The sequence below is a fragment of the Bombus affinis genome, chromosome 3, assembly GCF_024516045.1.
Source record: "Bombus affinis isolate iyBomAffi1 chromosome 3, iyBomAffi1.2, whole genome shotgun sequence".
Lineage (NCBI taxonomy): Eukaryota > Metazoa > Arthropoda > Insecta > Hymenoptera > Apidae > Bombus > Bombus affinis.
The window spans coordinates 1,585,731-1,601,033 of NC_066346.1; the positions used below are offsets into that span (position 1 = coordinate 1,585,731).

Below are 15,303 nucleotides of genomic sequence, written 5' to 3' on the forward strand. Positions count from 1 at the left end.
ATGACTAGTCTATAGCGCCGTTGTTCGCTCTGTATTCTGGTGGGTATCAGCTTAAAAGCAGATTCACACTTTGCCACGGTGCAAGGCGGTTTATTGCTTCCATATATCCTTAGGTAACTGTTCATTCATGTTGAATCGCGTATTGAAATATTGCGTTCCCCTTCGTAACATGTGTTTCGATTGTGGGCAAGAATCAATTTTTCAAACGTATCACCATGTTCGCCAACTTTATGCGTAGGTACTCGTGTTAAGATTTGCGGTACAACTCCAGTTCCTCGACGGGCTTTGTCACAAAATGACTTTCAGTGACTTTTCGCTTTCACTGATGAATCTCCGTAGAAATACTTTACACGCGTATAATTAATTGTTTTTTTATTTTTGTAATCTATGTCATAAATTGCATTGTGTAGCGTATACATTTATTAATGATATTTTAAATCAGATATTTTATCAAATATCAATTGATACTATCTCTAATATTTCACAGACTGTAAATGTTAAAATAAATCTTATCGCAAAATTGAAGTATGTAAAACTAAAAAATAGTTGTTACATTCATGTACTTGCTGTCGGATAACGGATGTCATTCTCCGTTTACAAGTTCCATTTTCTCTTTTTTCTTTTACAGATACGCACGCAACATCTACGATCTACACTCTCAGCGTCTCTACATCTTTTCGTTAGACGGTAATGTATTTTAACAGAGTTTTTATGGCGGTAATTAAAAGTATCATTAACTGTGTTTAGTACATGAAATATACACACGAAGTGAAATTACCTGGTTCTCGATGACCCACCAACCCATGGCCCAATGGTTTCAATTGCGATCTACCGATACTGCTTAAAAGTTAGAGATCATTTAATACGTAAAGTTTCTAGCTTCTTTATTCTTAAATCTTTGATAAACCAGAAAGACGATAACAATTAATTTAAAATTTGTTCAAAAGTGATTACTTAATAATTTAGTTTTCTTTGCACGAGTATGCCCGATTAATACAGCACGTAGAATACGATTTTAAATCGAAGAAAGCATAAGACTATAAGCATAAGCATATAAAATATTATTCCCTATTTTCCGCAGTACATTCACTCGTATATATATTTCAGATAATTTGTAGTACCTAAGGAGTCGATGAATTTCGAAATTAATAATTTCGCGAGTACTTTATCTAAATTTATTCAGCATCGTCTATTAACACTTCTCAATCACAGATTCTTTAATTGGTAACCGTACTATAAAATATATTATAAAATATAAATATAAAATATCTCTCGTAAGGAATAGGAAACGATCACCTCCTAGAACGATTACCAAAATATTTCAATAAAAATGAAACATAATTTACCAGCGTCGATAATTTATCGGTGAGCACAACAGACTTAAAATCAAACCTACAGTTTCTCTGCAAACGATTACGAAACAAAAGGAAAGCCATCGTATCGTTTAATATCACAAAATTAACCACGTGACCGCGTGAAAATTACGGTACTTTGCTGATGGCTATCCATTTATCCAACCATGGAAGTGCAAGCGTACTATACATTGGTATAACTGGCCGAGATAATTCGCTTTTTTCTTCGGATTCCGTGCAAACGTGAAAGATACGAGGAAACGAAAATCGCTATCAGTCAAACGTTCGTCCGAGTCGCATGTCGCGTTAATATCAGTTTCTTATGGCACGCGATCAACTTATAAGAACAGAGGGAACATCGAATTCTGATACGATCGTAAATTTAAATACAAGTGTTTATTTGGTCTTATGGTTAGATATATGTATTTATAAACGAGACTTTCGTACCTTCTTAATGGATTCTTTAATGCTGTCAGAGGCCAAGACGTAAGTTTTCTCGGATCACGAAACCTACTAATGTATTTACTTTAGCCACGCAACACGTTTCACAATCAAATTTCGTAATTTGATATATAACCCTTATCATTTTATGCGCCGCACATACTGGCGTACCTATTTTCGCTGTTAAAACCGAGATACCGGCCCTTTACGATATTATACGTTAGGAAAATACGGGCCGCTTATACGTAATGCAATTTTTACTTTCCCCTCTCTGCCGTTTTTTTTTTTTACTCTTTTAAAACCGTGGTTATCGACGATACCACCGCGATGTGATTTCCAAACACGCGGTAGTAGCTGTTTCTTCGCTTAGCTGTTATCTACGGGGAATTCCCTAAGATAACCGACACTGATGTTTCTCAAACAATCTATTTCAATAATAGATCGTAGGTAAACATTCGTTGCCGGAATATTGGATTTATTGATTGTTCAATATTTGAATCAATTACTCAAGTAGTTGTATCTGCAATATATCCGATGATCACACTTCGTGTAATATTTTCGTAACTATTGACCGCACACGATAAGCGATACTGTTGACGCAACTATACCTTTTATTTTTATGCATTCCGATAAAACGAATTAGAAAGTTGAAGAAAACGAGCATCGGTGTGTTGGGACTAACATTGTTATATAGAATAAAGACATTTCTTGTAAAAAGAAGAAATTGGAATTTCTGATGAAACAACGAATCGTGTTTTAGTAGCAGCGAATGGTTAACCCAAACATCTCTTCATTACGAAATCGAAATAAGTAAATGAAAATACATGTTGATAGAATTGCACTCACGTTAGAAATATTATCGTATTTCCCAACAATGCTCGCGGCTATTTAAAATCAAATCAGTATTTTCCCGCTATTCGATGTGAGAAATTTTCCAATGAAATCGCCTGTATAAATTTCATTGTCTTTCAGTCTTACCTACATAGTATGCATAAAAACTGCATTTTTTCCTACGCTTCGATTTTATCGCCCTATTCTCTGTAATATCCCACTCATTCCTGATATCATCGCGTTCCTTAAACGATACTCCATCTTAATTTCCAATCATAGTCAATTTTTTTATCGTATAATGTTCAGAGTTGGTCAATGAAATGGCGAGAGTAAGTCGTTGGTTCGTGCGCGATATAAAACGAAGTGGCATCCGTTGATCGTTCTCAAAGGAAGTGCAAACACTTATACGACCGTTCGAACGTGCGAAACACGCACGAACAGACTCCTCCGGCTACTTATTCCGTTGCCCTTCTCCGTCTGTCTCGTTCCCTTCGATCGGCATATCTTCGTTCGCGTCGTCCCCTCACGCTGCTGGACAACTGTTGCTGGTTGTGCATCCATTATTACAGCATTACGATTTGCCGCGGCTCCACGTGCACCCCGCTTATGCATATATGCAGACCTCTCATGCGCTCTTCCGCGCGTGTACAATCGTGTTTCAAATGTATGTACACATGTTAAAAACTTAAATATACACAGGCAAAGAATTTCCTTACGGTAGCGACGTATAAATACATCTAGTAGCAGCCAAGTGTTGTCTCGTAACTTCTTTATCGACGATATATGATAAGTAGACCGAGGATTTTTACACAGTTTTTGAGAATATAATTTTAAGAGAATGAAACCTCGGTAGAAGATTGTTCTACCTAGCAGGTATTATGAAAAGCACTATGATTTTGAATGTTTTCTATATTTTCTCACATGACGTGGACTCTGTGCAATTTTACATTTTCGAGTCATCTAGAGATGTATAAGGCAATCTGATGACGACGAAATAACTCTTGTTCCTTTCGTTCATATTTCGGAACGGTTACGTGGAGTTTGGTCGGATGAAAGAAATTCGTCGCTAGATCGAGGATATTTATGCATCTATGGAAATTTTTGAACTTTAAGGGCTACCATAATACACAATTTCGATTAGTGTAATTTCCGATACTCGAATATACGATATCCATGTGTTTATCCGAGGTCACGATTTGTGGAAGAAAAATATGTCTTTGTAAAGATGCAGAGTCTTTTAGCGCGATCGGTATTATTAACGATCAATGCTAATAAATTCTCCTACGTAATAAGAACAACGAAACGGATAAAGTTTGATTGTACATTGTACCTACATATCGAGAGTCGGCTGATTATCATATTCGACGTTTGTAACTCACATAATGCGTGTGTGGAGCTATCAGAGAAATTCTCTATTTTTCGATATAAGTAGCAAGCAAACAAAATTCTTAGAAGATGCCAGTTATCAAACACTGTTATTATAATTTCTACCAATACTGAGATATTAAATTACTTATGTAGCAACGAATTGTTATTTATCGTAACGTCAGGTTTCGATACGACCTGGTTGATGCATTTTTTAAGTTGCGTTTAAGCATCTAATATTCGTGCTATCTAATATTCACTCCTCATAGATGGTTACTTTACTACCGTTATTACGGCCACGTAGTTATTCTGACACACCTGCTGTCTGCAATTTCATTTATTTAGAGTACACGTGTACTGTAAAGAGTCTTTCGCTAAATAAACGAGTAAATAAATTTTATATGCTTTTCTACTGGATTATCTCAAGAATTTCTCCGCCACGAGTGCCGTAGAAGAATTATAAAAGCTCTTAAAAATACACGAGCAGAAAAAGAAGTACACGTATAATAAATAAGGTAGATGTAGTTAAAGAATAAAGTCCCTATCTAGCTATGATTCTCGACCGTCGAGGAAATTTTGTTATATTTACAAATTAACGATTCTGCAACGCGATTGACCAACACCAAGATCATCGCGTAGTATTAAATTGATAAGAGGTAAACGATCAATTGAAATATGATTTTGAATATTACGTACATCATCGAGAATAGCAGACTTTATAAGATAGTGATTTTTCTTCGGAAATCGTAAGAGATATCAAAGTGGGTAGCAAAATCGAACGGATTGAACAACAAATTATGTTGTTTCCTTCGTTATCGGCAATTCCTTTTACTCCTTTTATTTCAAAGTTGAAGAAAAATTCAGTCTTTTTCGAAAAATTATTCCCACACTTTTAGCTTCGACCAATTATTTTGATATAGACTACGAAATACATAGGAAAAGTTTCATTTAAATGAAATTATCAAATTCCATAGTCGTAAAATAGATCTCTGTTGCTAAAAATAAACTAATCATAAATCATAACGATCTTTTAACAATTTAAGGACATAAATGTCGATACATTCATTCACGACCAACCGAATACCAGAATCGTAAAACACCTGCTATCTACTGGCAATCTGAAATAACGAAAGCAAAAGCCAGCTTTCGAAACAACTGTTTTATCATTCGAACAAATTTTCCACACGCTAAATCTACGTTGTATTTTGCTTTTCCATGGGAAACTTCGATGCGCGATAACTTATGGTTAACGCACTCTTTCGCCATTTCCGATCGCTTTGCAGCCTCTAGTTATCACGACGCACATGCCAGATACATCGTGGCTTTATCGAACGAGCCTGTTATCGTCGTATTCCATCGTTTCATAAGAGTATGCAAACACTTTGTTGGGCGGCACGGGAGTGACAAACGCAGCCATATCGAAGGCATCGTCAGCTGGCTTTATTCGGGTGATTACAGCAGAATCGACGAGTAACGCGTTTTATTATTATGTGCCCCGTACCACGTTCGTCGGAGCTTAATGTCTGTAAAACACGTAGGCGCTATCACGAACGAACATCATTCGATATATCATAGCGCGATGGGAATTCGAACGATGTCTGACACGAGATTATCCCGCCGAATTTTTCGCCAATTATAACTTGCAATTTCCGAGCACGCCTTGCTCCAGTCACGTTCTTTTCATCGTACAGTCTATTAAGACGCGTTCTTCTCGCTTTTCTAATTCTTTTTATAGCTCTTCGGTTTAACAAACGCAGTTAGCCGCGTGTATTCGTTTTAGCAGCAAATATTTTCTACGCGAGTCGTAGAAGGAGACTCGCGAGGTAAGATTTTGGAAAATAGTAGAGTAATTACTTTATATATTTTCAAATTTAATCTTAAATTTTGCATAGAACAATGAAACTTGTATATTCGAGACACTATCAGTTTTTATCATAGTAACGAAAAAAGAGATAACATTGTGTAGCAAGAAAACGATTCGAATAATCCTATGGTAGTATTGCGTCAACGAGGAGGTTATTTGAATCATGTTGGATTTCTACTCATGCGTTGTTACTCGTAAATTAATATGAAACGATACGAAGGAAACTATATTTAGATGAAAGAAAAGAGCTAGCAAGTGAAACGCGTGTCATTAAGAATATCGTAACAGGTGTTAAAAATGTTTCCACATGGACCGAACGTGGAAGCGGGGCAGACTGAAAGGCGTCAAATAGCAGGCATCGCGATCGATATTGCGTCGAGCGCAACGTGGCAAAACCGGTTCCGTCTGTTACAAGACATTTAACATCGGTGACACGAGGCCGGCTAAAGAGGGACGGCACGAAGAATCCTAATTATTCAATCAAGGGCTCGTTACGTTCTTACGCGTCCGTCGAGCGTGAAACATCCCAAGAAGTCGCGTGCGTCCCAATAACAATCAACGCGTCGCGTCGTCCGCCAATAAACCGGTCGTTTGTCGAAGAAAAAAAATGGCAAGGATTCCTTACACGGCAAAGGGAAAACGAAATCTTTCCGACTGTTCGTCGCCACTTCTATCGTTTTGCGTTTGACTGTTCAGCATGCGTCGCACGATGCATCAGCGTGTGTAGCCGGGTCTCTGTATTTCCTCGTATTTCCCCGCTTTATATTTTCCTTGACGACGACCGTGACATTAACGTCCTTGTGGCAACCGATTCGAATCGGTATAAAAGGCGAATGTCGACGCGTGTACGGATAGTCGTTTGCTGAAATTTCGCGGAACATGAGAGGCTCGCTCGGAACGATAATCTTAGCGACATGTTTGGCGGCCTGCACGGCGATCTGTCGTCCTGGATTGGATGGACGGGAAGATTGGTACCAGTGCGAGGGATTAAGCGATTTAAACGTGAGAAATTGCTGCTTTTGTTGACTATCTTGTTAGAGGAATAGCCGGTCGCGCGTTTCTATCGCCACGATTTCCAATTTCTTTGTTCTCTTCGTTTGGTATTTTGGCAATAATTGGAATCAGGATCTTTTCGCTTAATCCATTTAATCTAATCCGTACTTGTCTTTCTTTTGTTACGATTTCGATTGTTACGGATTTTTATGCATTTTGAAGGCGCAAATATATACGGAATACACGTTACATGCAAAAATAATATAAAATGTCCATTGTATAATCTTTACCTAAATTCTATTTCTCTAATTATCTTTATAAAAGTATGAGACTATAGAGCAACATAAATTATTAGATCGTTTTGTATGTTCGTTCTTTTATTATCCATGTTTTATGAGATATCGTTGTTTGTCTGTAAAATACACGTTATTCTCTTGATATCTAACCTTTGCTACGTACAAATTTCAAAAAGATCGACGAAGAATAATAATCGAAAGCGCTGTGTGCTTTATGAAACGAAGTAACAGCGAGCAACGACTAACTATCTTCGGAACGATCTATATAAACGAAACTTGAAACTTGTAAAATACGATCAAAAACTAAGATGGAAAATATCGAATACAGCAATTACAGATACCAGCCGGAGCAGCCGGGATCAATATCATCAATTCGAACATCAGCAAAATTAAGACTGGCGCATTTTCCAAATATTCTGACTCGCTCGTTGAATTAAACATAACGGGATGTGGCGTGGAGGATATCGAGCCAGATGCTTTCAGAGGTCTTAAGAAATTGCAAGTGTTGGGTCTGGTCAACAATAAGATCCGGAAGATCGATGCCTCCTGGATCAGAGGATTATCGAGTTTGAAAGCGTTAATCCTGTGGCGTAATCGGATCGTCGATATAGATCCGGAAATTTACGATCTGCTCACGGAACTGCAAGTTTGGGACATCGCTCACAACGAGCTGAACGCATGCCTGTCTCCGGACATGTTGAGGAAGCTGAAGAAACTACGTAAAATTTTAATCGCCGGCAATCCCTGGTCTTATAGGTGTCGTTCCTCGATGACCTGGTATTTGGGCAGCAATCATATCCGTTTCGTCAGGGATTGGAGTATCAGCGACCTGTTAATCGAGGAATGTTTGGCTCACGAACCTGGTGCGGAACAGGACGACGTCATTTTGAATAAATGCGTCGATAGGAGAGTTGGATCGTCCGATACGTTGCCGTACATCGTGGCTGGATTGAACGAACAAGTTCGTGAACTTACTCAGAAGATTTCTAACTTGGAAGCTGACGTAGCAACGCTGAAGAAATCGAAAATGTAATCGTACCTTTGATTTCTCTTTTCACGGTTTAACCGTTTTCGCGGTATAAATGCGAGTTTGGAATATGGTTATAAAGTAGAATTACCTACGTTTATCTGAACTCTGATCGTTGGAACGAAAGTTTGGATCATTGTAAGAGTATTTAATGATTAAATGCACTTTTGCCGAACAGATTGAATCTACTTATCTTTAGATTCCTATTATTTGAACGGAAATTATAGAGATAGAATCGATGAACTCCTAGGTATTATACGAATAGTTTATACTCCACTGTTTCAGACAGAGGCTTACTGGTATTGTGTTGGATTATATCGATGAATAATGAAATCTAAAAACACCGAGTAATATATTCTGAGAAATAATTAGTTAGATAATGATAAGCGGAAAAGCAACGACAGTTAAGTACATTTCCTGTGCAATAGCATTATATAATAGCGTTAGACTACTTAGGGTAAAATAAGAATCCCAACGCTGAAAACATTTTTACGTACTATTCCGCTTTAATCATTCGCGAAATATCTTTTCATATAACATACAAGGAAGAAAAAAAAACATTATCGATATCGATATAGCAATACACCATGTATCTCCGTCCAAAGTTGGACGGTTTTTTTCATATTAGTGCATCCTTCGATACAGAAGATTCCGGGATACACATCACCGATCCATTAATAACACGATCGCATCGAGCGAATTGATCGCGATGAACACTGCTTGCGGTGCAGTCTTTCCTCTGTACTACATTCCTGTATCACTGGAATCCTCCATTTTCCGGGTAAAAAATACTCGTTGAAACGAGCGTTATTTCCCAGGTTCTGGGAAGCGAAGTGGCAGTGGTCGTGCGTATCGGTCTGCAGAACCGTTAATATCTAAACACCTAAATCACAATGGCACGTCATACGTGCGAACCGCGTTAAATCACGATGCGTCTAGTAGCTGATCCACGGATCTCTGGCCGATTCTCTCCGTGGTGGGACAAGAACATTCCGACTCCGGTTAACCGCCATTCATCACGCGGCGGCGGCGGCAGCGGTGGCGCGGTTTAAAAAATGCGTATCGTACACGCGGACGGATCACGCTCGCGCACGCTCGTGAGATCTTTGACGCGGTTTCCGCGGTCATTAATAATGCTGCTCGAGACGGCGAGCCGCGCGAAAAAATAGCGGACCCTTGGGGGTGGGAGGAGGGCGACTAGAACACAGAGGATATATCAGGCCAGCTGCGAAACCGGCAGCGGCAGACAGTTCCGACGCGATGTGTGTGGAACTGTCCGTTGCAAACGGTGCTTAACCGTTTACCCTGGCCTCTGCACACTGCCGCCACCGCCGCCGCCACCGCCGACGCGACGTGCGCCCGCCGATAAGTAAACCCCATATCGGCTTCGCCTTCGCTAACGAGACCCACGTCGCGAATCTCACGGGGAATCTACCGGTACGGATCTTGTTTTCTCTCGGCCAGTTTCTTAATCAAATGCTATGATTCATAGGTAGGTTGTTTTTGGGGGGTCGAGATCGGGCTCGTTTGTGACGCTTAGTCTGGTTTAGTGGTTCCTACTTTCTTTTTTCAGTCGCGATCCCATTTTTTTACCTTTTTCTAGCAATCAAATTATCCGCGTCTCCTTTTCCATATAAAATATCGCTAATGAGATATGGCAATTTTTATCGAATATACCAACAGAGTCGTGTTAGAATAAATAAATAAACTTCGATTAAAAATAATCGTTCCGATACTTTGAGCGGAGGAACCGAGCTCGTAGAGTCTGATGAGTTAGATCGCACAAGTCATCCTTACGATACAAAGAAACTTCAAATTCACGTTGTTGTAAAGTTACCAGGATCTTCTTCGACGTTTAAATAGCAGATACCATCTCCGAAACGTATCTTCGAAAACTCTACGTTCGCCGATAAATATTTCCCTCCTTCTTAAGGAAAAAATGCATCAAGAAATATCCCGATGGAATTTCTTAAAGATTCTCTGGTTGGCGATCGAAATCGGAACATGGTCCGTAATCCGGGGTCGTTCCACGTCCGTTCTTTCCATTTGTATTTAATCAGACGGTGCTCGCGCATCGCGAATCCTTCGCGAACGCTATTGTAGCGGCGGAGGGAAGCTTACGAGGCGAGTACGGTAGGCGCACGGTAGGCAAAGACTTTAGAAGAGGATATTGTTCCACCTCCTGCACGGAGAGAAACTGCTCGCAGCCTGTGATTTATAGAGAGGATCTCGTGCGCCTCGTGCTGCACCGGCATCGTCCAGATCCTCCTCTTCGTCGTTGTCTTCGTCGTCTTTGGTCGCCGGAGTCGTGGCGCAGCGAACCATTCTCCGTATGCAGAGTGCTCCAGTTCCCACGCAACCGAGGCTATGCACTCTCTAAGCGGGTTCTCCATGGTGGAAGTCATACGGAGTATGCTCTGTCTGTATGGACCGCTTTTATGCGCTCCTGTTACGCACCCATTCTGCTACAACCGTGTGCAACCCACTCGGGCATTAACATCCTCAAACGCCTTTTGCGGACCAGGAAACGCAGCTCGTTATTGTATCGCTCTTCAATGATGATTCTTAACACGTTGTTGATTCGCTACGTATTTTGTCCGAAACGTAACACGTGTTGCCCATTATCTTCGCGGTAGAACGAAAACGTGATTAAATGTAAATTTTCAAGAACTTTATTTCTATATACTTTAATCCACAGATGCTATCTCTGAACGTAATAGAAATCAGTGTGAAATCGTTGGAAATCAATTCGAGAAATTCTCCGTATCTTTTGTATCTTTAGTTGAGAAAAGGATTTGATATAAAGTGGCTAGAAAACTTGACGCAGCGTGCAAAGGATTAAGCTTAGCACGTATACATGTCGATGTACATGCCTTTGTAATCCTTCTCACGAATACCGTAACATTATAATATTAGACCTTCTTTTTGTAACATACTACGTATTTTTCGATATCATTTAGACAAAATCTTGGAAACGATGTTTCTCATAAAAAATATTCACAACGAGCCATTGAAGAAATCTTGGCAGAAATAGAGTGGCAATTAAGGTTCTACAAATCGAGCAAATACGCTTGTCAATTTAAATAGCCTTTCTTCGTCTTCGTTCTTTTTCATTCTTCTTTTCATTTACCCCAACTTTTATTCCATCTTCCCTATTTTTTTTTTTTTTTTTTTTTACGAATGCCGGTATCATCGTCATTGCACGAGATCGTTATTTACTTTACATTGTGCACGATTTGTGGTAAATCATGTTTAATAAGCTATAAGTTACGCTTTTGCCGGCTTATATTTATGATATGTTGATCCTTATCCGAATGATGTACATTAACGATCGAACCGAGAAATCTGTGTATACGGGATCGGTGTGTCGGTACTTATCTATCGTAGAGTGTCTAGACGGTACGCGCGGTAGGCAGGTAACCGCTTATCTGACAGAAACGATATCGAATGCAAATATCTTATGGTAGACGTGTTCGCGAGTACGAACAACTAATACTGAAACAACATGATTTATTTAGCTACTTTTTCATACACGATTTTGCTAGGTGGTATATGGTAGATCGATGATCGTAACGCGAATACTTTAATTTCGAGTATTAACAAACGTAAGATCTTTAGGCGTGCGAGATAATAAAAGAACCAAAGCTAAAGTTTAAGCTTGCTACTTGTTCAAGTTGGCAATGTTACTTCCAAAACTATATTTTCCCAATACAACCTTCCGTGTTTCTTAAAGTATGGAAAAATCATTTCAAATATATATCTTTCTATTTGTAGTGTCGTTTATTTGTAGTATACTTATTAGTTTAAGCGTATAAATGAGATTATTTCTCTAATTGTTAAAAATTCGAAATTATTTTCTGTATAGAAACTATTTGATTTAGTATAGAAGATTTAACAAAGATTATAGAGATTTCCATGTCGAAGTACATTTTTTAATTAAGCTATATATGTGTATAGCTATATGATATAAACCATATACAATATATATATATATTTATTATCGGCAATTTATATTTTAAAATGGCTTTCAATAACAAAGTGTATATCTCGTGTAACACTCGAGGAGTATTTTATCGGCTATTTTTATGTATCGATGGCAAATGTCAAGTTCGTATAACCTGTTATAAATAACGTAGAAACAGTGGAATGATAATGTACGACGTAATACGTCAATTATCAAAATCTGGATTAATAAACACACAGGATAAACAGTAAAAATATATAACTTGGGGAAAAGCAGTTCTATATGTTTTGCGCATACGTATTACGTTATCGTTCTTTTACGTATCTTTTATTATTGAACACGCGGATTTGCAACTTCTTTAAAGATTTAGTTTCGAAATCGTTCAACGTTTTATATCACATTTTTGCACACCAAGTAGTTGTTCTTTGACACGGTCTTATAGCGTTATCAGCTGATATAGAACAAATTTTTGTTTTGCGTAACCCCCAAGAAGCTCTATCAATATTCATAAAGATATTTAATAAGTCGTACGCTTTGTAAAAATATATAACTCCGTTAAAAAAATACATTGATATTGAAGCGCCTATAAAAACAATTTAAGCAAAATACTATAAATATTCTATTGATCTTTCTCGGTAGAATCGAACAGCTTGCACATGATAAATTTCTTCGTCTTTTACATAGACGTACACGCTTAAACCTGGAAACCGTAAAATTCTCATGACGAACAAATTGTATCGCCTACTTCGGTTCACTCAAACAGGACCCTACCGTAATTTACAGCGTCTCCATACTTTTAAATTTTATCTTCGCACGAACAATTCTCGATTAATAAGGAACGATCAACGACAAGAGCGAACCAGCCGTACAAAGAAACGTTCGAACAGGGAGCAACAGTGTCCGATAACCAGTGCGGCAAAGTTCCGCGGATGTCTTGCGAGCTTGAAAATTGTAAAGCGCGAAAGAGAGGGGGCGGCGTTGGATATAGAGGCGGTCGCGGTATCAGCGCGGAATCGTGGCGCGTCCTTTTCCTCGGGCGGCGTTCACCAGGCGAGTTCTTTATTCCCGGCCATTCAGGCCTTTCAGTCGTCGGTTCACAATGCACGGACGAAAATGTCAAATCAACGTACGTGGGGGAGAAAAAAAAAAAAGAAAAATTGTGGAATCAAGAGAACAGAACGGCAGCCGTCATCGATACCCGTCCGCTCACCTGGCTGCCCGGGTGTAGCCCGTATATTCCTTTTGTTCGATGTATAAAAAAAAGACGTGGAGAAAAAAGGAACAAAAAAGGTAAAAATAAAAAAAGAGTCTATGCCTAAGATGAAAAGCACGAAGTGAGCCTCGCGGCCGGCTGGAGGCCCGCCAAATAATATACTGGCACCCTGTCCACCCCCGCTTTTCGCCATCCGGTCTTTCCTGACAAGGCAACAGTCGCGTTACTATCAGCTATAGCCCGGACCAGCCGCTGCTCGGGGTACTTTTATATTTATTACGAAGGCACGAGCGGAGATTACGAGCACTAAGGGGGTTGAAAAGGGGGTGGGACGAGAGAGAACGGACGAGGTCTGTGGCAGGGCAGAGTATGTAGAGAAGGCAGCCAGAACATTCGGATGATCCAACCCATATTTCGCCTTTTGTCATCGCGTATAGGACACGCTGTCGCTACCTCCTTCCTCGTACGGCACACGGGAATACCGGAAATAGTTGAAAGCTGCGGACTCGAATCTCATGGATACATTCAGCGGTGACGTCGTCTCGCGCTTTTCTTCGTAGCCATTCCACCACTTACCTCGATGGAGGGCCGCCCGCGCCGCGTCGTTTCACTGCGGGCTATCCGCTATGCTTGCTTCTCTCTCTCTCTCTCTCTCTCTCTCTCTCTTAATTGACCGTCCCTGCCGGGGATTGTTTGGCTCGCGGCTGGTGGATACCGTTGCACGGAAATTGGCGGGAATGTTAGGATGACGGAGGACAGGGAGCTTGTATAATTGAGCGAGTTGAAACGATGCACGATGTAAGTAGCGAAAGCGAAGATTTCGAACGGAAATGAGATGAGATGCTATCGTTTATCAGCCTTAGAGTTTTGGAGCGAGCGTAAACGATAAAATATGTATCGGAGTAGTTAAATTGCGAATTTATTGTGGATTTGCGAACATTGTACTTTCTTCTTTTTTAATTACAACAGAATTTCTATTTAGAATTACCGCTTTATGCCGCGATAAGGGGCTAAAATAAATCATTCTAGCTGCTAAAACTTTTCTGTCGTACACCGCATGGAACTTACGTCACTCGTAGCGAAAAGATTGTTGTTTACCTTTGCGATCCTTACATCGTTTCAACTCTCCGATCGTTAGAAGTTTTTTCATGTTTCGGACAGTTTCGGGATTTTCGACAAAAACGCTGTTTTACGCACGAATTCGTATCAAATATTTCTTCCGAGTATCATGTTTATTTGGTTATACGAAATAGATTCATATTAAAGTAAAAATATTCGTCTTTGTCTTTTCATCGAAAAATCACGGTTAAAAAAAAAAAGAAACAAAACGAAAGAAAAAGACGATAAGTATTCGAAAACGCAGTGGCAGTGAGATTTGCATTTTGACGCGATCGGCGATCTCTGTTCGCGTTCGAACCCTGTCTTCGTCCGCTTTTTCGTTTCTTCTTCATTTTTTCCCTTCTCTTTCTTCCTCTTTTTTTCGTTCATTTCCGCGTAACCGAGTGTAAAAAAGAAAGTAGATCGGAGCGTGCACGAGCTGGCTCTTTTGCGTGTAGCCGAGTTAAACCGACGCGGTAGTGATTGATGATCTTTCGGCGTAACGATCGCCTCTATATCCGTGAACGTGGCGCTGAGTTAGGGTCTGCCAGCCGACAAAAGGAGCGAAAGAAAAGTGGAAGGCGAGAAAGAGAGACGTACCGACGACGTGGAAACGAACGAAGCTGCTCGTTATCCCTGATTTTACAAGAATTAAAGAGCTGATTACGCGGCTCCACCACACCCACGATTAAGATGGGTGCGGATTAAAATTGTGCTACCGGTGCTTCGCTACCGGATTCTCCTCGGATAAGATTTATTATGGCGAATCATACTATCCGGTCGAATCGAACGTTGGTTAGGGAGGCATGGAGTAGCTTTCGTTTGGTCTAACGGCGTCGAAAAATGATTAGCATGCTGC

At 39.8% G+C, this 15,303-nt stretch overlaps 1 protein-coding gene and 1 long non-coding RNA gene across 2 annotated transcripts in view; both read left to right on the forward strand.

Moving 5' to 3' along the window:
- The first annotated feature begins 622 nt into the window (after positions 1 to 622).
- LOC126914235 (uncharacterized) overlaps positions 623 to 15,303 on the forward strand; it is a 137,693-nt gene continuing 123,012 nt past the window's right edge. Inside the window, exon 1 of the long non-coding RNA XR_007709617.1 lies at positions 623 to 687. This is a non-coding gene — a long non-coding RNA (uncharacterized LOC126914235). The remainder of the gene's footprint in view (positions 688 to 15,303) is intronic.
- LOC126914220 (leucine-rich repeat-containing protein 70-like) lies at positions 6,688 to 8,346 on the forward strand. The gene is made up of 2 exons (XM_050717872.1): positions 6,688 to 6,855; positions 7,471 to 8,346. The coding sequence occupies exons 1-2, from the start codon at positions 6,733 to 6,735 to the stop codon at positions 8,173 to 8,175; spliced, it is 828 nt and encodes a 275-aa protein (XP_050573829.1). The 5' UTR covers positions 6,688 to 6,732; the 3' UTR covers positions 8,176 to 8,346.